Below are 26,591 nucleotides of genomic sequence, written 5' to 3'. Positions count from 1 at the left end.
CACACTGACCAATGGAATAGAATAGAGAATCCAGAAATCAACCCACACACTTACTGCCATCTGATCTTTGACAAAGGCACCAAACCTATTCACTGGGGAAGGGACTGCCTCTTCAGCAAGTGGTGCTGGGATAACTGGATATCGATAGGCAGGAGAATGAAACTAGATCCATACCTCTCACCGTATACTAAAATCAACTCAAAATGGATTAAGGATTTAAATATACACCCTGAGACAATAAAACTTCTTAAAGAAAACATAGGGGAAACACTTCAGGAAATAGGACTGGGCACAGACTTCATGAATACGACCCCAAAAGCACGGGCAACCAAAGGAAAAATAAACAAATGGGATTATATCAAACTAAAAAGCTTCTGCACAGCAAAAGAAACAATTAAAAGAGTTAAAAGACAACCAACAGAGTGGGAGAAAATATTTGCAAAATATACATCTGACAAAGGATTAATATCCAGAATATATAAGGAACTCAAACAACTTTACAAGAAGAAAACAAGCAACCCAATTAAAAAATGGGCAAAAGAGCTAAGTAGGCATTTCTCTAAGGAAGATATACAAATGGCTAACAGACATATGAAAAAATGCTCAACATCACTCAGCATCCGGGAAATGCAAATCAAAACCACATTGAGATACCATCTAACCCCAGTTAGGATGGCTAAAATCCAAAAGACTATGAACGATAAATGCTGGCGAGGCTGCGGAGAAAAAGGAACTCTCATTCATTGTTGGTGGGACTGCAAAATGGTGCAGCCTCTATGGAAAATGGTATGGAGGTTCCTTAAACAATTGCAAATAGATCTACCATACGACCCAGCCATCCCACTGTTGGGAATATACCCAGAGGAATGGAAATCATCAAGTCGAAGGTATACCTGTTCCCCAATGTTCATCGCAGCACTCTTTACAATAGCCAAGAGTTGGAACCAGCCCAAATGCCCATCATCAGATGAGTGGATACGGAAAATGTGGTACATCTACACAATGGAATACTACTCAGCTATAAAAACGAATGAAATACTGCCATTTGCAACAACATGGATGGACCTTGAGAGAATTATATTAAGTGAAACAAGTCAGGCACAGAAAGAGAAATACCACATGTTCTCACTTATTGGAGGGAGCTAAAAATTAATATATAAATTCACACACACACATACACACATACACACACAAACCGGGGGGCGGGGAGGAAGAAGATATAACAACCACAATTATTTGAAGTTGATACAACAAACAAACAGAAAGGACATTGTTGGGGGGGAGGGGGGGGAGGGAGAAGGGAGGGAGGTTTTGGTGATGGGGAGCATTAATCAGCTACAATGTATATCGACAAAATAAAATTTAAAAAAAAAAAAAAAAAAAAAAAAAAACACGATTACCTAATCTCTGAGACTTGCTGGAGGGAGATCACAAACTCCTATTGGTTAGCTAGTGAGGCAGACCCATCACTCTTTACTATAGCAGTTTAGTGTTTCTCAATAATGTTTGAAGAATTCCACTAATCTTGGAAATGAATTTTGAAATATTCTTCTGGCCAAGGGTTTAAATCAGACTCTGCAGCCTGTATCATCCAGGAAGAGTCTTCCCCAGAGACCATGCTCTTTACAGTAGTTCACTTTGAGTTCCAACTGTTCTGAGGTCTCACATGGCAAAATGGAAATAGCCTGGGATGGGAGTCAGGAAACATAACTTCTCATCTAAGCTGAACCTCTTGCTATATGCCTGACCTCAAGGAAATAACTGAAACCCTTGGAATCTCACTTTCCTCCTCCATACCATAAGCTTACTACTGCCAGTATATAAAGTCGTTGTGGGAAACAAATAAAATAATGGATGCAGAGGAATTCTACAAAGTAAAGTTTTTTGACAATAGCTACCATTTGTTGAGTACTCTGCATATACTGGTCATTTGTTGAGAGGTTTCTATGCATCATCTCATTTAATCTCAGAGCAATCCTAGGAGTTGACCACTGTTACGAGCCCAACTTAACACATGAGGAAATTGAAGTCTAAGAAGGTCTCAGGCCATATCTTTTGTAATTGACAAAGACAAGAACTGAACTTGGACCATCTACCACCAGATTCCGTATTCTTAATCCATTAATCAGCCAAGTCTCCTTGTGTGAATATGAGCTTTTGGTAACAATTTTATAGCCTCCTCATTTATTCTGTAAGGAGGTCATGGGAATCAGGCACTTTCCTATGTTACTGGTTAGTGCATATCCTTTCTCCAAGGAGTTTTGGACTGTTAGCCTGTGGAAGAAGAAATTTAGGTCAACAGTTATATTTTGGTACTTGAGGTCCTATATAATATTCTGTGTTGCTCTCAGGACCAAGGGATGAAGGTTTCAGGAAGGCAGGTTTCAGCTCAGTGCCCGTCAGTAGAACAGGGTACCTTTGTCACTAGGAGAATTCAGGAAAATGTAGTTGACTGTTGAGGATGTTGCACTGGGTGGGAGACTAGGTCTCCAAAATCTCCTCCAGATTCTGAGAGTATTCTAGTGGATGAGAGTTGAAAGCACTGAGACCTTGAGCTGTTTTAGGCACTAGTGGCCAGTGCCTTCGTGCTCTGACAGACCAAATGTGTATGAGATGCTTTAATCTCACCCATATGTACATATATGCACATACATACATATGGGTACTTCAAAAAGCTTATGGAAAAATTAAATTAAAAGATTATACAAATCCTTCCATGAACTTATTGAAGTGCCTTCATATATATACATTAATGTAATGTTTTATAAGCCTGGCATTCAGTATGGAAAAAATGTTCCTCACGTTTAGGCTACTATACTATGTGAGCCATTGAGTTTAACAAATGTATTTAGCATAGTGCCTGGCATATCAAAGGCTCTCAGTAGATAGTCCTTGAGTGAATGAATATTGGGCATATTACTGTTAAGCTCTAAATTATTATTCTGGTTCCTCAGCCAGTCTGAACAACATTTTTTAAGGGCTATCTCTCCACCTAAATGTGTGCGTGTATAATTTTTCTTCCTGGAGGGAGCAGCAAAGGACAGAGTTGCTGCAGTTTTTGTGCTCAAATGACCACTAACCCTCTATCTGGAGAGAGGAAGAACTACAGAATGGAAGTCATTCACCGTAGCAGTGTGTTCAGAAGTAAAATAGACATCATTGAAGTTGGGAGGGAAAAAATATCCTATGTTGACATGAAGGAAATGAAGAGTTAGCCTGAGCAGGAGGGCAGGGACACAGAAATCTGCAAGGAGGTGGCACATGGGCTTCACCACCACAGCAGCATGGGCTCTGTGGTCAGCAAGCTGACTCCATAGGCTTGGGGTGTCCTTTCTAACTGGGGTCTTGGCAGATGAGTACTCACATTTCTTTAATGAGAATCGAGGTCACACAGCACTTTGAGCCCTTCATGGTCTCAGCTCTGAACTAGTTGCATAACTCTCCCTGTCTCAGGGTCTTGTGCTGCAGGGTGAAAGTGGCATCTAAGGCAGAGCTCACCACTTTGAGTGTTACCCAGGTGACTTAGATCTCTGTTGTTCAAACTGCTCCTTGTTCCTTCTGGGGTGTTTCTGTCTTTCGGTTGTTTCTTAGGTCTCTTTGTGGGGTTGGCAACATGATGACTGTTACAAAGAGAGGGTGGGAAGAGAGAAAGGAGAGCCATCAGTCACCCACGTTTTTTCTGTCAGTTATCTCACTCACTGCAGAACTGTTGTGGGGTGATGGTGTCCTGGACAAACAGCAGGAGAGGAAAGATAAAGATAAAAACCAACTCCTGTTGGTGCACTTACTTATTTGTTTACCAGCAGCCCCTGTAGATGCTTCCACAGTCCTGTGTGTGTATCTGTGTTTTGTACTTATGGTGCTTTCTAGCCCTCTGTTTTATTCCCATCACACAACCCAACGTAAGGTTATTTATCGTAAGTCTCTACTTCCTTACACTTTGAAATACTCAGTCTTGTTGAATGAATGCATAAACTGTATTGTCCCATACACTCATTGAAAAATGTTACCTGATTGATTCATTCTAATTTTTTTCCCACCCAGAAAGAAGATCTTCAAATATATTTTAAATACCATAAGAATCTGCCCCGAGCTAGGGCAATCTGGGAAGAGTGTCAAGGCTGTGCCTACTTTGGGGTAATGTTGAGATTATGAAGTCTCCCACACATTGTTCTCCCTGGAAAATGTTTATGTGCATCAAATTTTTAAAGAAATCAAAAGTGTGAACTAAGCAGAGGAATTTGGCATTGAGATTTATGTTTATTAAAAGTCTCCTATACTTTGAAATTACACTTTAGAAGTTTCAATGATGCCCATGGTCTCTATGGGACAGGCCTGTGAAGAGCAGCCACAGTCTGGTGAGAAAACCAGCATCCTCTTGTAGGATAGGGAACTGTGTCAAAAAGGGCACACTTTGTGGCCCCCTGGAATGATATCTATGAGCCATTTCAACCCACAAGACTCAAAATGACCTGAACAGACTCTGTTCCTCCCCCACATTCCACTTGCAGATGGACTGCCTCATTTCCAGAAGGACTTGAAATGTCCCACTATCTTCTAGTGGACTTGCTTTCTAAAAGGAATAAATGGTCTGGCTTCCCTAGTTGCCTATAAAAATATTAGCCAAGCCATCCCCTTTCCTCTTTCTCTCATTTCACAGTGTTTCTGAAAGACTGCAAAACTCTATAGCATTATAAAACTTACTGGTCCCTTGTCTGAGAAAAGCCCATTTTGTTTCTTGTATCTAAAGCTGCCACTTTTGATCTGTATGTGTATTGTTTGCTGGTTTTGTTTTATGTTGTTTCTGTTTGCCTTTTAAAGGTATGCCAGCGCCAATTAGATCACAATTTCCCTCTTTTTAAGTATCTTGGAGAACCAAGCCAGAGACTCATAAAATACCAGATGCTGTTGAAGGTATAGTCAATGAGACAGTGCTTTTCTGTGCTGGGAAAACTGATGCCTGCACTATGGTGGTCTCTTCCTTAGATGTGCAGAGTTGAGACTTGGTTTTCTGAGGATGAAGATATGTCTATCCTTTGGGCTTTTTCTTTCCTCCAAGTCTAAATCAGCCCTCCTCAATGAGGAGTTAGGCCAGAGAATCATATGCTTATGATTATGCTTAATTAATAATGGGCTCAGAAATTAATAATAAAAAAGATGAACAACAGACAGAAGCTGTTTACGAAAGAATAAATGCTAATAGCAAACTGCTTTTTTAAAAAAGTTCTACCTCACTAGTTATCTGAGAAATTCAAATGAAAACAACAGTGAGATATTATTCTCTGCTGATGCAATTGGCAAAGACTTTTGATCAGATAGAAATACTCTATGTAGGCTTGGTGCTGGTGAAACAGGCTTTCGTATTTTGTTGGCAGGAACACAGTCCTTCTCTAAAGAGCTCAGAAATATGCCTCAAAACTCTTAACATTTACAATTCCACCTCTAGGAATTTATCCTTAGAAAAAATGCACAAAAATTATTGTTGTTATTATTGCAAAAATTGTTGAACTTAAATGTTTAGTGGTAGACACCGTAATTCATAATCATAATTATGTCTTATCTATAAGATGCAATACTCTGCCACAATCAAAAACCATGTTTTAGAAAAATATGATGTTATAGGAAAATGTCCTGATATATTGTTGAGTAAGAAAAAGCAGGCTATGAAATAGTGTATAATCTGATTCTATGTTTGTGGAAAGAACTCTTTGCTGACTCTAACACTCATTCTTTCCATCTCAGAAATTTACACACATTCTAGTTTAGCATTGGCTGTAAATTGTTTCACAGTAGATTTTGTTGGTAATCTACTTTTTGATTTTCAATAAGGCTTTTTGGTTAATGCAGGGTCTGCTGGATTTTGAGTCTCCTGAAGATTTGGAGACAGACTCACGTGACCTACAAGGAGGCTCAGCTAAGGTACTGGGTATTAAATATTACATTTTATATAAATAATTTTAATAGTGTTTGACTGTGGATGGGAGGATTTACCGCAATTTTATTTTCCTTTCTTACAATCTTTATGGTCTAAATTTTCTAAAGTAGTATGTATCCTATAATTCATAGTCAGGAACATGCAAAAAAATTAAAGGCAATTTCAAAGTAGGGATTTGTAGCCTGATGAGAAGTGGTAACATATTTTGCAGCCCAGTGAGAAGCGGTAATATATTTTCTTCTTTCCACATAAAAAACTTTTCATGGGAATTCAAAACTAAGTGAATCCATAAAATGCATACAGAAAAGATTGGAAATAAATATAATAAAATCTCTGCTGTGGTTTTCTGGCATGATAAGATTATATAAGATTTATATTTTCTTCTTCTTTGTACCGTACTTCTTAATATATCGAATTTGTATACATACTGCCTTGGTCTCCTCCATGCGTGTGTGTGTGTGTGTGTGTGTGTGTGTGTGTGTGTGTGTGTGTGTGAATTCTAAGAGAGACTGCAATGCTCCCTTGGAGAAAGTTGTATTAGTCCATTTTTGTGTTGCTATAACAGAATACCTGAGACTGGGTAATTTATAAAGAAAAGAGGTTTATTCGACTCATGATTATGGGACAGCTGCATCTGGCATGGGCCTCAGGCAGCTTCGACTCATGCCAGGCAGCTTGTGGGTGCAAGGAGATCACATGGCAAGAGCCAGGAAGCAAGAGACAGACAGGGGGGTGCCAGACTCCTTTTAACAACCGGCTTTCTGGAGAACTAATCCATTCCTGTGAGAGCCCCACCTCCCATCACGGGGAGGCATCCGCCCCCATGACCCAAACACCTCCCAACACTGCCCCATTGAGGATCAGATTTCAACATGAGCTTTGAGGGGACAAACATACCCGAACTATGTCAGAAGTGGAGGCTACAACAGGTTAGGAAGAAATTTATGGCTCAAGTAGTGGGATTTCTTTTCAATTTCCTATAGAATATTTTTATTTTAACAACAAAAACTCGAGAAGTGTCTCAAGGAGCAGTCATTTGCATGCCCTCTCTGCTCAAATGTGTGATGAAGACCCCTTGAAAATAGAGGCAGCTTCGGGCACAGGTAATAATTTTATAGCCTAGAGTAAGGGGAGATAGCCCAATTTGCTGGGTTTAATAATATGTGTAAAGATGTTTCTGAGCCCTACATTGCACAGTGTAAAACTAGCTACCTGATGTATTTGTGAGATGAGGGCTAGTGGGAAGGAGAGGGGATAGGAGCAGGTAAGTATCTAAAAAGAAGTTGAGTTTTATGTGTTGGGTAAAGAGGAAGATGACTCGTATAAAAACTTTAAATCCCTTATTGATGACATTAGAATAAACTCAGGTGAGAGTCTGTCATCTTTCACCAGGAACTGAAACTTATTTATTATGAGCGAGAAGGTAAGAACCATGGCACATGGAGATCTGTTCCGTTCATCAGCCTGTCACTCATATCTCTAATCAGCAGCAATTAAGTAAATATACAACCCTTTGACTACCTCATGTTGCAGAGGGCAAAAAGAGGTGAGGTTAAATGCGGAGCAGCAAAGAGCTACCTATTCTTGTTGTAGAAATTGAAGTGTTAAAAAAAATACACGGGATAAACCAGAATCTTTTTGTTTGTATTTACCAGATAATAGATAAATATGCTGTGTAGGAAGAAGGGGAATAAAATACCAAAACCCCAAGCAAAAGCCTTTTGAGCTTAAACAATCATCCCTATCACATCCTAAGTGTCACCGTGGTAATAATTGGAACATGGGTCTCTTTAATTAGCAGTTAGTGTTTTTCCACTTAATGCCAAGTCTTTATGTTTGGGAGGCCCAGACCATGTTGGCTTATCTCTTTGGCGTCTTTAATGTGGTGGAATGTGGGGAGGGCTGGGGGGGGAGTGGAGGGAGGAAGGGCAGAGCTGGGGGAGATTCAACGTGGCAAATGTGACTATTATGGTTTGTACATATAAATCATTAGTAGACCCCCACATGGCATCCTATTCTTCGCCACTGTAGGAGTTTACAAATATTCTCCATTGGGAGATTTTAAGTGCAGTGTAATTTTACCCATACGAATAAGACTTTCACATTAAATAAAGGAACATGATACTCAGATTGTATTTCTCAACAAGCCCCAGGGGGTAGGGATGTAAAATGGGGAAAAGCCTATTTCAAGGGACTAGGTTTCTTCATGATTTAAAAAAAAGCTGTGTTCTGTGTGTTTCTTATATAGTAGGAATATAATGTCCATGATTTTATGAACTTTATTCTTCATTAGTATGACATGTGGAAGGTGTAGTAGATAATTTTGCTTGTATATATACCATATATTTAAACCAGCAAATATCTTTCACCACCATTTTTTGGGAACAGGGAGACCGATCAATGCACCCATCTTTTCAGTCAGAGCTGGCTGGACCCGCAGCTCCTCATTTCTGTCCTGTTTTCCTTTTTCACTTGGTAGATGGTGTACGTTTGATTTTTAACAAGGTGTTTATTTTTCATAGAATGGGCCAAAGGAGACCAACCATTCAGCATTCTCGGCTGAACTGCAACAAGCTTTGGTGGTGGTAGAGGATTTGATCAAGTCCTGTGAGTTGGCCGTGGACCTAGCAGCAGTCACTGGATGTCCGGTATGTTCAATAGTAAGTGCCGGGACATTTCACACAAAAGGCAGGTACAGCACTAGTAAGGCAGGAGAAGCTGCGCAAAAGTTAGAGAAATAATCTACAGTACAGGAATCTGACTCTGAGGAACATCATCTAAATCAGTCTGCAAACCTGTGCTACGAGATTCCAAGCAGCACTCAGCATTTTCAAGAATCTTGGGTTCCATCCCTCAGGGTCCTAGATGTTGGAACTGACCCACACTCTGGACAAACTAGAAATTCAGGGGCCAGGACATATAGGGCGGGGAAAAAGTGCTGACAGAGTAATTTATTTTCTAACTCATGCCACTATTAAAGTATTAATAGATTTAAAAGATTTTTCTTCTTGCCTCAGAGTTTCTCTGTGAAAAGTATTTTGGTTTTATTTGGGGGGGGCTGTCGTTCTAATTTGCATTTATTTTATTGCTAGCGAGGTGCAATGGATTCAATTCCTTTCCTACAAATTGCATTTTCTGGTAAAGAAGCAAAACACCAGTAACAATGAACTGGCTCAAGCCCGTGGTCCCAGTCCCTGAGACAGCATGGAAGAAAAAGAGCATGAATGATAATTTAAATGAGAAGAGCTACCACTTACAGAGCATTTACTAGGATCAAGCATTGTGCCTGACCCATCCATTCACTGCTGTTTATTTTATTTTATTTTATTTTATTTTGTCAATATAAAACATGGTTGACTATTGTGGCCCATTACCGAAACCTCCCTTCCTCCTACCTCTCCCCCCTCCCTCCCAAGAATGTCCTTTCTGTTCGCTTGTCGTATCAACTTCAAGGAATTGTAATTATTGTGCCTTCTTCCCTCCCCACCCCCCAGGTTGTCTGTGTATTTATTTATTTATTTTTAGCTCCCACAAATAAGTGAGAACATGTGATATTTCTCTTTCTGTGCCTGGCTTGTTTCACTTAATATAATTCTCTCTAGATCCATACATGTCGTTGCAAAGGGCAGTATTTCATTCTTTTTTATAACAGAGTAGTATTCCATTGTGTAGATATGCCACATTTTCCATATCCACTCATCTGATGATGGACATTTGGGCTGGTTCCAACTCTTGGCTTTTGTAAGGAGTGCTGCGATGAACATTGGGGAACAGGTATACCTTCGACTTGATGATTTCCATTCCTCTGGGTATATTCCCAGCAGTGGGATAGGTGGGTCATATGGTAGATCTCTCTGCAATAGTTTGAGGAACCTCCATACCATTTTCCATAGAGGCTGCACCATTTTGCAGTCCCACCAACAATGCATGAGAGTTCCTTCTGCAACCTCACCAGCATTTATCATTCACAATCTTTTGGATATTAGCCATCCTAACTGGGGTGAGATGGCATCTCAGTGTGGTTTTGATTCGCATCTCCTGAATGCAGAGTGATGTTGAGCATTTTTTCATGTGTCTGTTGGCCATTCGTATATCTTCCTTTGAGAAATGCCTGTTTAGCTCTTAAGCCCATTTTTTAACTGGGTTACTTGTTTTTTTTCTTGTAAAGTTGTTTGAGTTCCTTGTATATTCTGGATATTAATCCTTTGTTAGATGTATATTTTGCAAATATTTTCTCCCACTCTGTTGGTGGTCTTTCAACTCTTTTAATTGTTTCTTTTGCTGTGCAGAAGCCTTTGAGTTTGATATAATACCATTTGTTTATTTTTCCTTTGGTAGCCTGTGCTTTTGGGGTAATATTCATGAAGTCTGTGTCCATTCCTACTTCCTGAAGTGTTTCTCCTATGTTTTCTTTGAGAAGTTTTATTGTATCAGGGTGTATATATAATTCTTTAATTCATTTTGAGTTGATTTTAGTGTATGGTGAGAGATATGGGTCTAATTTCATTCTCCTGCATATTGATATCCAGTTAACCCAGCACCATTTGCTGAAGAGGCAGTCTCTTCCCCGGTGTATAGGCTTGGTGCCTTTGTCAAAGATCAGATGGCTGTAGGTGTGTGGGTTGATTTCTGGATTCTCTATTCTATTCCATTGATCCATGTGTCTGTTTTTATGCCAGTACCATGCTGTTTTGGTTATTATAGCTTTGTACTATAGTTTAAAGTCAGGTAGTGTTATGCCTCCAGCTTTATGTTGTTTGCTCAGAATTGCTTTGGCTATGCATGGTCTTTTGTTATTCCATAAAAATGTCTGGATAGTTTTTTCCATTTCTGAGAAAAATGTCCTTGGAATTTTGATGCAGATTGCATTGAATTTGTATATCACTTTGGGTAGTATGGACATTTTCACTATGCTGATTCTTCCAGTCCAGGAGCATGGGATATCTTTCCATCTTCTTGTATCCTCTCTAATTTCTCTCAGCAGTGGTTTGTAGTTCTCATTATAGGGATTTTTCACATCCTTGGTTAACTCAATTCCTAAGTATTTTATTTTTTTGGTGGCTATTGTAAATGGGCAAGCATTCTTGATTTCTCTTTCTGCATGTTCACTATTGGAGAATAGAAATGCTACTGATTTTTGTGTGTTGATTTTGTATCCTGCTACTGTGCTGAAATCATTTATCAACTCCAAGAGTTTTTTTGTAGAGGCTTTAGGCTGTTCGATATATAGGATCATGTCATCTGCAAACAGGGACAGTTTGACTTCATCTTTTCCAATCTGGATGCCCTTTATTTCCTTCTCTTCTCTGATTGCTCTGGCTAGTACTTCCAACACTATGTTGAATAGGAGTGGTGAGAGTGGGCATCCTTGTCTAGTGCCTGTTCTTAAAGGAAAAGCTTTCAGCTTTTCCCCATTCAAGATGATATTGGCACTGGGTTTGTCATATATGCCTTTAATTATGTTGAGATACTTTCCATCTATACCTAACTTATAGAGGGTCTTTATCATGAATGAGTGTTGAATTTTACCAAATGCATTTTCAGCATCTATAGAGATGATCATATGGTCCTTGTGCTTGATTTTATTGATATGGCGTATCACATTTATTGATTTGCATATGTTGAACCCAGCTTGCATCCCTGGGATGAATCCCACTTGATCATGGTGTATAATTTCGCATATGTGTTGCTGTATTCTGTTAGCTAGTATGTTATTGAGGATTTTTGCATCTATATTCAGCAAGGATATCGGCCTATAGTTTTCTTTTTTAGTTGTATCTTTACCTGGTTTTGGTATCAGGGTGATGTTTGCTTCATAGAATGAGTTTGGGAGATTTGCCTCTGTTTCAATCTTTTGGAATAGTTTGTAGAGAATTGGTGTCAATTCATCTTTGAATGTTTGGTAGAATTCTGCTGTGAATCCATCTGGTCCTGAGCTTTTCTTTGTTGGGAGCCTTCTGATAACAGCTTCAATCTCTTTTATTGTTATTGGTCTATTCAAATTTTCAACATCTTCTTGGCTCAGTTTTGGTAGTTTGTGTGTGTCCAGAAATTTATCCATTTCCTCTAGTTTTCAAATTTGTTGGCATATAGTTCTTTACAGTAATCTCAAATGATTCCTTGTATTTCAGATGTATCAGTTGTAATATAATCTTTTTCATTTCTAATTTTTTTATTTGGATCTCGCTCTTCTAATGGTTTGTCAATTTTATTTATCTTTTCAAAAAACCAACTTTTTGATTCATTGATCTTTTGTGTTGTTTTTTGGGTTTCAATTTCATTGAGTTCTGCTATGATCTTAATGATTTCTTTCCATTTGCCAACTTTGGGTTTTGATAGTTTTTGTTTTTCTAGTTCTTTAAGGTGAAGTGTTAGGTTGTTCACTTGCCATCTTTCCATTCTTCTGAAGTAAGCATTTAATGAGATAAATTTCCCCGTTAGTACTGCTTTTGCAGTATCCCACATGTTTTGGTATGATGTATCCTTATTTTTATTAGTTTCAATAAATTTTTTGATTTCCTGTTTGATTTCTTCTTGGACCCATATGTCATTAAGTAGAATGCTGTTTAATTTCCATGTGTTTGTATAGTTTCCAGAATTTCATTTGTTATTGATTTCTAATTTTAATCCATTGTGGTCTGAAAAAATACATGGGATAATTCCAAATTTTTTGAATTTGTTGAGACTTGATTTGTGACCTAACATGTGATCTATCCTGGAGAATGATCCATGTGCTGATGAAAAGAATGAATATTCAGAGGTTGTTGGATGGAATGTTCTGTAGATATCTGCCAAGTCCAATTGGACTAGAGTGTTGTTTAGATCTTGTGTTTCTCTGCTGATCCTTTGCCTAGATGATGTGTCCAATATTGACAGTTGGGTGTTCAGGTCCCCTGCTATTATGGTATTAGTGTCTATTTCCTTCTTCAGGTCTAATAGAGTTTGCTTTATAAATCTGGCTGCTCCTACAGTGGGTGCATATATATTTATGATTGTTATGTCTTCTTGATGGATGAATCCTTTTATCATTAATTAGTGTCCCTCATTATCTCTTTTTATGGTTTTTACTTTCAAGTCTATTTTATCAGATATAAGAATAGCTACTCCAGGTCGTTTTCCTTTTCTGTTTGCATGGTAAATCTTTTTCCATCCTTTCACTCTTGGTCTATGTGAGTCTTATAGGTGAGGTGGGTCTCTTGAAGGCAGCATATAGTTGGGTCCTCCTTTTTAATCCAGTCAGCCAGTCTGTGTCTTTTGATTGGGGAATTTAAGCCTTTTACATTAAGAGTTGTTATTGAAAAGTGTTGATTTAAATCTAGCATTTTATTGATTATTGTTTGGATGTCTTAGGTATCTTTTGTTTCTTTCTTTCTGATTTACTGTTTGTTTTCTGTATTTGTTGGTTTCCTGGGTTGTAGATAGCCTTTTTGTTTGTTTGTTTTCTCTTCATTATTGCCATTTTTATTATATTAGTGGGTTTTGATTTTTCTTGGGTTTTTATGGCAGTGGTAGTTATTTTTCAGGTAACAGACCCAGTACTCCCTTGATAATTTCTTGTAAGGGTGGTCATGTGGTAGCGAACTCCTGCAGTTTTTGTTTGTCTGAGAAATATACTATTTTCCCTTCATTTCAGAAGTATAGCCTTGTGTGGTAGAGTATTCTTGGCTGGCAATCTCTGTCTTTTAGTATTTTGAATATATCATCCCATTCCTTTCTGGCTTTTAGGGTTTGTGGTGAAAAGTCTGATGTTAGTCCTATTGGGGCTCCCTTATAGGTGATTTGACACTTCTCTCTTGCAGCTTTTAAGGTTCTCTCTTTGTCTTTGAGTTTTGCCAATTTGACTGTAACATGTCTTGGAGAAGACCTTTTCGGGTTGAATACATTTAGTGATCTTTGAGCTTCCTGAATATGAAGATCTATGTCTTTTCCTATACCTGGGAAGTTTTCTGCCAGTATTTTGTTGAATATGTTTTCAATGCAATCTCCTTTTTCCTCCCCTTCTGGAATACCCATGACTTGGATATTTGAGCTCTTAATGTCTGATATTTCTCTTAGATTTTCTTCTATAGGATCTAGAGCTTGAGAGTTATTACCCTTTGGTGGTGTACTTTCTTGATTTTTCATATTTCTGGTATCTTTCCTTTGATGTTTAGTCATTGTGGCAGGGGATTTCACGGTCCACTGGTTTGACACTATTGTCTGGCTAAGATGCTGCCGGGGCTGCCAATTTGGTACGGCTGCCTCAGTGTCTGCTTGGTTGCCCACTATTGCCTTGGGTGTGTGGTCACCTTGGGTCTTGGGCCTCTCTGGGGAGGCACCTCTCTGGTCAGCATGCACTCGGCTGGGCTGGGGATGGAGTTGGGCGGTGGCGGCAAGGCCTACCTGCTGGGTCACGCACTGGTACTGCAGGGTGCATGGTCTACACGGATCTTGTGAGAAGTATTTTGAAAATGACTCCTAAGTGAGAGTCTAGCCCCATATTATATCACAGATCCCAGAAGAGGGCCAGGAAGTATATATTGTACATCCTTTAATCTAAATGGTTGCAAAAAGAACCAGGCGAATGCATTTACAGGCTGGGGAGTTGAGCTGTCTCAGCTCTAGAATGAGTGTTGATCCCGAACAGGCTAGGCCCAGGCATTTTGGGCCTAACATCTTCCATGACTGTATGATCCCTTTGGATCGTACATAGTTAATATTCAACTGCTTTTCACTTTGAAGTACTCTAGATTCAAGCATATGTTTTCTGTTTTCATATTTGTTATAAGAAATTACCACAAGCTCAGTGGCTTAGAACCTCATAAATTTATTGTCTTACAGTTTCAGGGTCAGAAATTCAACACAGTCTCATGGGCTAAAATCAAAATGTCTGCCTTCTTTTATGGAGACTCTGGGAGCAAATATATTTCCTTGAGTTTTTCAGCTTGAGGAAAGGCCGCCCACACTCTTGGGTCCGTGGCCTCTTCCTCCAGCTTCACAGCCAGCAGCAGCAGGTCGAGTTCTTCTCTTATCACAGTGCTCTGACCTACTTCTCTGATTCTCTGCCACTTGTAAGGACCCTTGTGATTACATTGGGCCCAACCACATAATCCAAGATAATCTCTCCACTTTGAAGTCAGCTGATCAACAATCTTAATTCCGCCTGCAACCTTAATTCCCACTTGCCATGTAACCTGACATATTCTCAGATTCTGGGGATTAAGATGTGGACATCTTTGGGAGGCCATTATTCTGCCTACCACATAGGGTTCCAGCATTCCGAGAATTACATTTCAGACAGAGACTTTCTTTCACTTTTTTTCCTTCTCATTTTTACCTGGTTCTGAAAATACTGTTTATTGAGTTCTTGGCAGATGAAATGACCTTTCTTTTCTTTTCTCGTCATAAATCAAACCATGCAAATTGATTAGGGGCAAAAAAGTGTGATTTTTTTTTTTACTTCCCTCCCTCTTGTTATTTCTCTGGCCAGCATTCCAGAAACTTAGCTCCACTGGGTTTGCTGTGGTCACAGTCAGCAATGCTGTTCCTGTCCTCTGGGACTCCATGGTGCTCTCTGCTGATGACGGATGCATGATTCAAGAGTGTATTCATGAACCATAGGGTGAGGTTAGGGTATGTGGGAGAGTTATTTTCTTGGTAATAAATTTTCTTCTTTGCCTAAGGAAAGTCAAGGGAACAATTTCTTTAATCACTTTGGGATATCATTTTGTTTTTTCTTTTCATCTTGAATTACATGTCAGCTCCTCCAATTAGATGTCCTGGAAACAATACGCAGATCAAGACAGTCCCAGCTATTCTTCTGAGTGTAAATAACATAGGAGGAGGAAGTTGTGAGGACAGAATGATTACAACATGAGGAAATAGCAATCTGCCCTGATTTCATTCCAGGCCAGCATGTGTGCAAATAAGATGAACCAGCTCATAGAATTTTAGAGTTTACACCAAATGCAGAAGACCGTTTTTCCCCTCCATTTTCTCACAATTGTGCCTGTGACATATGCTCTGTGGTTTCTTTTCTTCTAAGACTTTAACTTGCTTTTATATCTGATACATTAGCTAATTTATCTTGACAGTTTTGTATAATCCTATTGAATAATGGAGGAGCAGGCTTTGGAATTTTCAGTTTTCTGATTCAAGAGCAGATCCATGGAAAGAATAGTTAACTTACCTAAGACCACCTGGGTGTCAGCTTGGACTATTTCTTGCTCACTCCCTATCCAGGGTACCATCCACCGTCTTTATTTGGTTCTGATTAGAGTTGACTAACAATTCTAGTTAACTACTACTAACTTAGATCTACTGATTCCAAGATCCTTTGCCTTAGTTTCGTAGAGCTTTATCACAAGGTGTTTACAATCACATGCTGTGTGCATAGGTGAATCAGACCATAACCTCACTGTTTCTCTACTTGAAATCCAATATTAACCTGGTTTTATAAAATAAAAGAAATTGAATGTGAGTGGGTCAATTTATAATTAAAACAACTAGGAGAAAGTCCTTTCTGATATTTACATTTTCTCCCTGTTGTGTGCACTCAGTTAGTCCTTGGTTTAATTTAATCACAGAAGTTTAAAAAAAACCTTTTTTTAGACAGTTGGTTTTGTTGAACGCTGAGATGTAATTTACTTCCCTCCATTTGCAAAAGAAGAAAAATGTTTTTTTGCTATTCGAATCCAATGCATACCAGAGATGCATTTAAATTCTGACTTGTCAGGACCAAATTCCAAAGTTGAATAGTAAAGGTTGAATGAAACATTTTTCTTTTCTGGAACAAATTTATATAATTCAATAAAGAATGTATTTTTGTTACAAGTTCACTGAAGGCTAGAGCTAGGTATTTTATTTCTATTACAGTTCCCACTTTTTTTTTTTTTTAAACCATAATGTTGACTGTAGAGATAAGGCCAAGTAAACAATCTCAGTGACTCAATGGAATTGTTGTGTGCACCTTCCCACCCTTATGATACCTATGTCAAAGGGTGGTTGTCAAGAGCAAGTGAGAATTAAATCACAGGTAAGGCAGCCTTAGTGCTGAATAATTTGGGGACCTGATCAGGCTGGAAAAGAAGGAAACTCTTTGCTTCCGGCTATTGTATTCAAAGGTTCCCACAGCTTCTGCTTCTCATTTCTGGACTAGGATTGGTGTTGATTCATTTATCCAGATGTTTCCCTGCTTCTTTGTGCAAGAAATATATTCTCTGTCACGTTAGCTGTCACTGCCAGGAATGAAAACTTGGGCACCCAAAAAGGTGTCTTTCTCAGGTTAGCTTCCCTAGATTCTCTCTCTCTTAGCCAAATTTTCACTCAGCCAATGTAGTCACATTTAAAATTCTTATATCAGAGCTCCTACCTATGAAATGCCCATGCATGAAAATGGTTGCATTCACTAGCTTATTTTGCCATCACTTCCCAAATGGAAGAAGCCATCTGACTTATCACTTGCTTATTAGTTTGAGCCGCTGTGTTCCATCTCTGAGCCCACAACCATCAGTGTCCAATGACACTTTGTCACTGAATGAAAACAGTTGGGAGTATATTACTTTTCTATGGCTGCTGTATCAAGTACCACAAATTGGGTGACTTAAACAACAGAAATTATCTCATAGTTTTGAAGGCAAGCTGTCCAAAGTCAAGGTGTCAGCAGGCCTGTGCTCTCTGAAGGCCCTAGGGAAGAGTCCTGAATTGTCTCTCCTACTTTGAGTGGTTGCCAGCAATGCTGAAAGTCCTCGGCTGATGGCTGCATCACTCCAATTTCTGCCTGTTTTCATGTCGCTCACTTCCTTCTGCGTGTGTCTCCGAATCTCTGTTCTCTTTTTATAAGGACACCAGTCATTGAATTAGGACTCACCCTAATCTCTATGACCTTATTTTAACTAATCACATCCGCAAACACCCTCTTTCCAAATAAGGTCACATTCTGAGGTTCTGGTGGACATGAGTTTTGGGGGGCACAGTGTTGAACCCAGTACAGGGGCATCACTTCAATAAATTAATACTTATGATGCCAAGTATTTAGTTCATGCACCCCACCTCCAGGTACCACTAAATGCCAGCAAATGAGTAAATACTTACTAGGAGACAAGTATCTGAAAGAGTCTGGTGCATGTATTCTGTGGCCTTAGGACCAACTACAGTCTGGTTGGAAAGAAAAGATACATATGGTTGAGAAGATGGCCAAGGGCCATCCTTGGTCTTGCTCAGGGGAATTGCCCGGCTGGCTTCTCTTTGGAGGTGAGGTGGCCTCCGTGTGTGCATGAGTTCTGCTGACAGTAAAGCGTGTATGCCTGTCCTTCATCAGCACTGTACAGGACGCATGCCCTTGCCCACTGGAGGTTGGACCTTGAGCACCAAAGTGTCCAATCCCACCATGAGCGTGGTCCTGAGAACACTTATGCGAGATGACCCAGAGAGCATGTGGCCATATGTTTCAGCCGGAGTTGAAAGACCCAGCGATTCCTTCCAGTGGCCTCCAGTGATGATGGGCTTACTGGAAAAACCAACCCACAGAGCCTTGGGAAGCGTGAGAACAGTGGTGGAGCCAGGCTCACAGATATGGGCCCGAACAAGCAAGCCCAGGACCCACAGTAGCCCCAGGGCCTCAGCGTAGGGAGGGAGTTGGGGTTCTCACCTGTGTGCCCTGCCTATATGTGACAGGTACGCCCATGTGCCTGCTCTCTCCTTCCCCACCACCCACTGACCGTTTCTTTCCCTCCATCAGTGTCTTTTCCTCATCATAGTTTCGGGTGACTGACCTTCTTTGTAGCTCTGCTTCCTTCTCGTTTATTCCACTGCCTGCCCTCTGGTAAAGCATATCATAGCTGCAATTCCTGTGGGCTGCTGCTTCCACCTCGGTTCTCTTCAATTCAGAGAGGAAGCACCTTGGCCACCTGCATATCTTTTCTATATTGGGGCCCTGTGGTCAGCTGCTGACTTCTCTCTGGATTTACATCCTTGGGTCGATTGCCTACCAAGGTACAAGCAGCTATGGCTGTGGGTGGAGTGAGGGGGGACATTCAGAGGTAATAATGTATAAAAACATTGCTGCCTAAGGTTGCTTCTTTATCAGGGCTGTGGTCAGGCCTGTTTCCTCTACAACCCCCATGGCCTTGGCCACCACCTTAACTAACATCCCCAGTCTTCTGCAGGTCATTGGAGTGTATCCCTGGACTTGTTCCTCTCTCCCCCATCACAATTCTCTTTTAGAATTGCTTTTACAGCTGTGGCCTCCACACTGACCAAATGTGTTCTTATGAGCTGCTTTACCTGAAATACATTCATCTATATATTGTGAAATGTGGTTGAGGATATTACTCAGTATTTGACTCAGTGACACTATGCAACAGATAAACTTCTCTTATGTCTTATGAACAGGAATTGTCATGCTTTTCTTGAACAACTGGTTTGTGTATGTCTTTGGACATAATGATGAATCATATAACTCATGGTGTTTCTCTCTGTATTGTTTACTAGAAGGTCAGAGCCAATTCTGCAACAAGGTTACGTAGCTTTACTTTATAGATTTTACATACAACCTCTCCATCTTGTTTTTTATCTTTATCTTTTCACCCTAATTTCCTGTTATTTTCTGTCTACCTGTACTATATATTTTTGGTAAGATGTATGAAATTTTTGAAATGAGGTGGAATACAAATACATTTTAAAATATAAACTGATGACAGTTGTTCATGTGACAAACATTAAGCACCTACTTTTGCCATTTGCCTTAACTAAAGCATACTTCCTGCACAATTTATGTCTATGTTGAGTATAAATTGAACTGGGTTTAAAGGAGAAAGTGATCACTGAGGGATGGAGTGATTACATTTGAATGGGTCCTCGAAGGATGTGGATAGAGGGAAAAACTTCTCAAGGGTCCTCATGGACCCATCCACCCATCTGTCCTGGAACATATCATTATGGGGGCCCTATTCTTCCCTCTAGTGAGGGTTTTATTCACCACAGGTGATGCATGTAAAATTTCCAAAGCACAAAGAGAAAATTAGCACAGAAAATAATGCCACAGGTCCGGTAGAAATGACTAGCGTTTATTGCTCTTGAAGTTTTTATTTTGCAATATCAGAAGAATAGTTAATTCTTTTTAAAAATATATTTACAGTTTGCTCAACATATAAACAATAAATTACAGAAATGTCCAATCAGTTATAAATAAAGTTCATATTTCTAGTATTAGCTCTCAGCAATCATAAGGATTTATCTCAGTAAGATGTAACTCAGTGAAATTTCTTTATCCTTGTACTTTTCAAAAATTTTCTCCTTTATAATAATTTTTTAAAAAATTTCTCCTTTTGTGTTTTGATTCAGGGAAATAAATTCTTGATCATCTGCTTTGAGTGATCTAATTTTTGAAAAATACCACATCCATAGTTCATCTCCCTCCACTACCCTTTGGAGAAAGCTCAGAGAAGGCAGGGTCATCTCATTTGGACTTTCATCTAGACATGAGAAAGGCAGGCTTGCTAGTGGCAGGAAAGGCATCACAGTGTGACCCCTGGAGCCAAAGGGACTTTTAAAACATCTGCCATTTGGAGTTGTCTTTACCCTATCGACTCACTTTGAAAAAGACAATGTTATGAAGACTAGGTCATACTAACTTCCTCCTTTCAGAACAGAGCTCGTGTTCTCAGGTTCTCATATACCTGAATCACATGTTAGGATGCAGATGTGACACATGATTATCATAGGTCCATCGTGTAGCAAAAATTTTGTCTCTCCTGAACGTAATTAAAAATGTTAATTTCTTGCCCTTGCCTTTTTTAAATAAACTGTTATGTATCAAACACAAACAGGAAGAAATGGAATTCTACTAGCTAAAATTTATTACCACACTATCATAGTACCACACTATCTTTAGTTCCAGTTATTTCTAACATGCCTTATGTATATTACCTTTCATAGTTGAATAAATTTCCAAGCTCAGTGAAGCTACCAAAATTGTCATTTTTATTTAGTGACAGATTAGCCTAAGTGACACTTTTAGAGTTGTAAACCTCAAGTAAGCATACTTTATCATTTGAAAACAGACCCCTAAGTGTTCTTTCCCTGTCGAGTAATTTAACAGCTTCTTTTTCTGCATGTCTGTGTTTCCAAAAGGATGATATTGGAAAACTGGGCAAGCTGTTAATGCATGGCCCTTTCAACGTCTGGACAATTCACAAGGATCGTTATAAAATGAAGGATTTTATCCGATTTAAGCCCAGCCAGAGGCAAATCTATCTATTTGAAAGGGGAATAGTGTTCTGTAAGATAAGAATAGAGCCCAGCGACCAGGGTCTATCTCCTCATTACAGCTTTAAGAAGTCTATGAAGGTAAAGGGGGGTCCTATTGCATCTGGGAGTCACTACAACCCTACGGAAAGTTGGGGGGCGGGGGAGAGATATTATCTTCATTTTACAGATGAGGAAGCTGAAGCTTAGAGGTGATGGTAACTTGCCAAACGCCATAGGACAGGGCTAGAATCCACACCCAGGACACACTCTGACTTCAGAGCCAGGGCTTGTAATTAGTCCCCTGGATAGAGGTGGCCATTGCACTAGGTAGAGAAAAGGGACCATAGGGTAGCCTTTCTGGACAAACTAATTAGTAAAAGTTCCCTCTTCCCTCTGGGCAGAGGGGTGAGAAACTTGGTGATTAGAGCGTGGGCTGGATTTTGTTTTAGAGTTGCTCTTCTCAACTGCACATCTTTGTGTACAAGTGCAGGCAGCATCCTGACCCTGGGCCCAGGAGCCCACGTCCACACCAAGCTTGTCTCTCGCCTATGTAGGAAATGTTTCACAGCCAGCTAGCTCTGAGACACACACACACACATACACACACACACACACACATATGCACACACAGAGTCTTATGCTGTTGTGATTAAAGCTGTTAATTTATTCTTAGTAACCTTTGTTATTTACATATCTTAATGGATAGTCATTCAGTTGCTATTATGTAGAGATTTGTGAAATAGCTGTTAAAGGAAAGATGATCTCCTCACTTAAAGGTTGAGAGCTACAGTTCTCCTTTTGGAAAGATAAAGTCTTATTAACTTCTGAAACAAGCAAGACAGATGACACTGTACCAGATTGTGTTTTATGCTGTCTTGGGGCCATTAACAGAGGAAAGCAAAACACTTAGAAGGAAGATGGAAGAGGGTAGCTGTCGAGGGTAGAAGGGATTAGAGTAACTGATGGGGACAATTTTAAAACCAGAAAATGATGGTATAGAACATTTCTCTTGCTTCTTTACAATAGTTGGTGACACTTTCAATTCGCCAACTTGGAAGGGGGAGCAATAAAAAGTTTGAAATTGCCAGCCGAAATGGACTTGAGAAATACATCTTGCAGGTAAAGTTCATGCCTTCCCCATAGGTCTCCTCTACTCTTTTCCTGTTGTGTTCCCATGACTTGATAAGTGTTTTCTCTCATTATTCTAAAGGTCACTGGGAGAATAAAAGCCTCGTGCAATTAATATTCAGGTTGATCTGATACTCATAGCATTTTCTTACCTGTAATTGCAGGCAGCTTCGAAAGAAATCAGAGATTGTTGGTTTTCAGAAATCAGTAAATTATTGATGGAACAACAAAACAATAAGAAAGGTAGGTTATGCCCGCTGACTTAGTTTGGAAACTTATATTGATTCCACCATTGTGGTGGGTATGCAGATTGGGGGTATTGTTAAACAAAATGGTTTGCCAAGGAGATAACTGTGGCCAGTCCCTGGAGGCACCTGTGCTTTTGCTTTAGGGTGTGTGGGGTTTTTTTTTGTGTGTGTGTGGTTGTGTGTGGTTGTGTTGGTGTGTCCCTTTTAGTTGTGTTTCCCCCGCACACCTAATTACCAAAGTTAACTTCTCAATCAAAAATCCCAAGCCACCCAAAAAAGTGTTAACAGAGATTCAGATGGCCAATACTGCCTTGAGAAACTGTACTACTTTTTTTAAACATGAAATATAATTAACATACCATAAAATTCACTCTCTTTAAGCATACAACTCAGTGGGTTTCAGATTATTCACAAGGTTGAATAACCACCACCACTCAAATTCTATTTTTAATTCCAGGTCATTTTCACAAGACCTCAAATCCTGTGCCAAGTAGCAATTATTCCTCATCTTTCTCCTCCCTCCAGCCCCTGGCAACCACTAATCTGCTTTCTGTCTCTATTGGATTTTCCTATTCTAGACATTGTATACTGATGGACTCACATAAAATGTGGCCTTTTCCGTCTAGCTTCTTTTACTTGGCATAATGTTTTCAAGATTCATCTACTGCAGCAATATCAGCACTGTGTCCCTTATTTATAGCTGAATATAATAGTCCATTGTATGGATATGCCACATTTATTTATCCATTCATTAGTTGATGAACATTTAGTTTGCCATCAAGTTAGCTTAAGTTTGAGAGTGCTGTTTTTGTTTTGTTTGTTTTTTAATTTCAGGCCAAGAGAAGCTACAGGTTGAAGCAAGTATTAGGTGAGTTCTGATTTTTTTTCTTTTTTTAAGATATGTCCAAACTGCATGCAGATAGTTCATACTGATTCTATGTTGATTGCTCTTACTGATTTTCTTCAACACTTAGCTTATTATAAGGAACTTCCCATTTTCAAAAAATATCCTGCCAGTTAGGATGTCTTTTCTAATGCTTGCTTGCTGTGTTGCCAGTTGAGGTTGTACTTGCCATTTTGAAACCTCCCTTAATTGCCCTTGCTTCTGTCTGTTTTGGGGTGGGTGTTCACATGAGAACCTCTGATTCTACTTCTGTTTGGCCAGGCTGCCCTGCCTCCTACGTGCCCTCTGATGTTAGCTCCTCAGCTTCCCTGTCTCCTCTCAGAGCTCTCCTCATGGTCACTGTTCCTCTGTCACTCCCTCTTGCCTGGGAGGAAGATGCGCTCACAGTTCTTTCAGGGCTAAGTCCTCACCGGTGCTCCTTGCACCGTCTGTTCCTGCCTACTTATAAACTTTCCCCATCTATAACTCCTCTCTCTGTCCAAGGCCCTCAGGAAGTACCGATATATGCTTGTTGAATAAACCTGTAGGCTGTGATGCAGTTCAGGTACAGGAGCCTGCTTAGTTTTTCTAGGCTCATTTGGCCTGATCCTAATGGTGCCTCCCAGGCCCTAACCCAAAGAGATGATAGAGGTGGGAAGGGGAGGGCTGTAGAAGACAGCTGGTTTTCTTCTCTCCTTCCTCTCTGCACCCACTGTGCTTATGGAGTAGTCTATTACAGCATTTAACATGCTATATTATAATTTTATGATGTGTTTAAGTTTTTCCTCCCTACTAGACCATGAATTCCTCTAGGGCTTTTAGCTTCCCTTGGGCCTCATATACAGAGCCTGACACTTGCATAGGTTCTCAGTAAATGTTTGGGGAATAAACAAAGGATAGGACTCACTGAGTAATCAGATGAGACTAGCAAACTACTCTGCAAGCAAAGCCAGGAGATGATGAGGTTTAGCTCAGGCATATTTATCTTGGACTTCCAATTTATCTTGGACCTCTGATGCCTAGTAGGTGTTTATTTATTGAACTAATCTAACCCAAAAGAGTTACTGTAACAGTTGGCATTTGAGGCCAATAAAAAGGGAAGAAGGGAGCTATAGTGAGCCAGTGAAACAGTTTTTGAGAAGACAAAAAGGGATTCCTCCTCCTCACCTCTCCCTTTAAGCTTTGTAGCCAGTTACATGACAACTATATAATCCAGCAAGTGATGTCCTTTGAACATTCTCCTAATGAATATCATGCACAGAGCTGGGGCAGGTCTTAGACCAGAGGTAAGGGAGGAAACTGAAGCAAGGTTGTGAGACTTTACACAGTTTACAAGGTTGTGTGAGCCAGCACACTCCGATTGGCAGAGGCAGGGATGCGTGAGCCACTCTTTTCAATGATCCAATGTTTGTGTGTATTTCCCTAAAGCAAAGGTGATGGAGTGGAGCGTGCACCCCGGATTGAAAATACAGGAAGAGCTACCATTAGTAAGGAAGACGCATTCTCCAGCACACGTGGGATTAAAGGTAGGATTCAATGGGAGAGCAGAGCACAGAAGTAGTGGGGTGAAACCAGCTGCTTAGATGCTGAGAAAGACATCGCCTGAGTCCCAGCCCTTGCTTAATTATAAGAGGGATAAAAAAGGAAAGCATTTATACCATCTGTGTGATATAAAATCTATTTCTTGCTATTCATTGTGTAGATCTAGGCCAGATTAAAATGAAGGGCAAATTTCTCACACTGAGAAGTTACTCCCTCTTCAGAAGAGCTGTCCTCTTAAGGAAACGGTTGTAGGAATAAGAGCATTGCTGGAATGTCTGTGCTTTAGAGAAAGACCCTGGATGGTGGCACTTTATTTCTTTCTCTGTCCAGGACTTAACCATAGAAAGGATAAGAGCTCCTGATCCAGGCACTTCCCCACAAGAGTTGAGCTCTAACCTCTTTGGGCATCAATTTTCCTATAGGCAGAATTGAGTAGGAGATTAAAAAGTAAAGCACGTGTGGAGGCATTTTTATATTTTATATTTAATGACATATGATAGATTATGTGTTCATGGGGTTTGAATGTGCTATTTTTGTTGTCATCTTTTCTTTTATTAACTGTTTAAACTAAAATAATTTTTTTCCAAAAGATTTTTTATTTTATGCTTTCACCACTGCCCATAATCAAAGCCTTGGGAATTCAGTATTTGAAGTTTTGGTTTTAGACTATGTCTTACTCAGCTCAAGCTGCCATAAACAAAATACCATAGACGGAGTGGCTTAAACAACAGAAATTTATTTTTTCACAGCTATGAAGGCTGGAAGTCTGAGATCAGAGAGCCAGCATGGTTGGGTTCTAGTAAAGGCTCTCTTCCTGGCTTGCAGATGGCTGCCTTCTTACTATGCACTCACATGAACTCTGCTTTCAGGGGTCAGGGGCAGAGAATAAACTCTCTTATGTCTCTTCTTTTAAGGGCATTAATCCTATCAGACAGGGCCCCACCCTCATGACTTCATCTAACCCTAATTATCTCCTAAAGGCCCCATCTCCAAATACTACCACATTGGGGTGTAGGGCTTCAACATATGAATTTGGGGGAGGGGCACAAACATTCAGTCTATAGCAGACTATTTGTGATTAACTTGGTAGAACATGAAATATGCACAGAAAGAGAAATACCACATGTTCTCACTTATTGGTGGGAGCTAAAAATTAATATATAAATTCACACACACACACACACACACACACACACACACACACACACACAAAAACCGGGCGGGGGGGAAGAAGATATAACAACCACAATTATTTGAAGTTGATACGACAAGCAAACAGAAAGGACATTGTTGGGGGGGAGGGGGGGAGGGAGAAGGGAGGGAGGTTTTGGTGATGGGGAGCAATAATCAGCCACAATGTATATCGACAAAATAAAATTAAAAAATAAATAAATAAATAAATAAAATGAGGATAATAATAGTATCTACCAAAAAAAAAAAAAGAACATGAAATATATACTTTATAAAGTATATACTTTATTTGTCAAAGCCCTCCGGAAGAAGTTTTAGTTCAAAATACATTCATTGAGCACTAGACAGTACAAGAAGCCATTGAACAAACGTACACACAGACCCCTTTTCCTGCCACTATCCATGCCAGTGCAAGGCTAACTAATGTACGTATTTT

General features: G+C 39.7%; 1 protein-coding gene across 6 annotated transcripts in view; it reads left to right on the top strand.

Annotated features, from left to right (window-relative positions):
• The window catches only part of MCF2L2 (MCF.2 cell line derived transforming sequence-like 2), a 232,239-nt gene that overhangs the window by 191,595 nt on the left and 14,053 nt on the right, over window positions 1-26,591 (top strand). For 2 of the 6 annotated variants that reach the window (XM_063078277.1, XM_063078295.1), the window contains 9 exons: window positions 4,045-4,137; window positions 4,822-4,914; window positions 5,848-5,919; window positions 8,458-8,583; window positions 21,047-21,262; window positions 22,190-22,282; window positions 22,456-22,534; window positions 23,374-23,407; window positions 24,851-24,948. In XM_063078277.1, coding sequence (XP_062934347.1) covers window positions 4,045-4,137; window positions 4,822-4,914; window positions 5,848-5,919; window positions 8,458-8,583; window positions 21,047-21,262; window positions 22,190-22,282; window positions 22,456-22,534; window positions 23,374-23,407; window positions 24,851-24,948 — 904 coding nt within the window. Of the gene's footprint in view, window positions 1-4,044; window positions 4,138-4,821; window positions 4,915-5,847; window positions 5,920-8,457; window positions 8,596-21,046; window positions 21,263-22,189; window positions 22,283-22,455; window positions 22,535-23,373; window positions 23,408-24,850; window positions 24,949-25,713; window positions 25,858-26,591 lie in introns of those variants that run through there. The other 4 variants (XM_063078286.1, XM_063078308.1, XM_063078301.1 and 1 more) reach the window with 4 other exon arrangements.

The sequence above is a fragment of the Cynocephalus volans genome, chromosome 1 (assembly GCF_027409185.1).
Source record: "Cynocephalus volans isolate mCynVol1 chromosome 1, mCynVol1.pri, whole genome shotgun sequence".
Lineage (NCBI taxonomy): Eukaryota > Metazoa > Chordata > Mammalia > Dermoptera > Cynocephalidae > Cynocephalus > Cynocephalus volans.
Note: the sequence above shows the minus strand (reverse complement) of the source record. Positions and strands in the feature narration are given on the sequence as shown.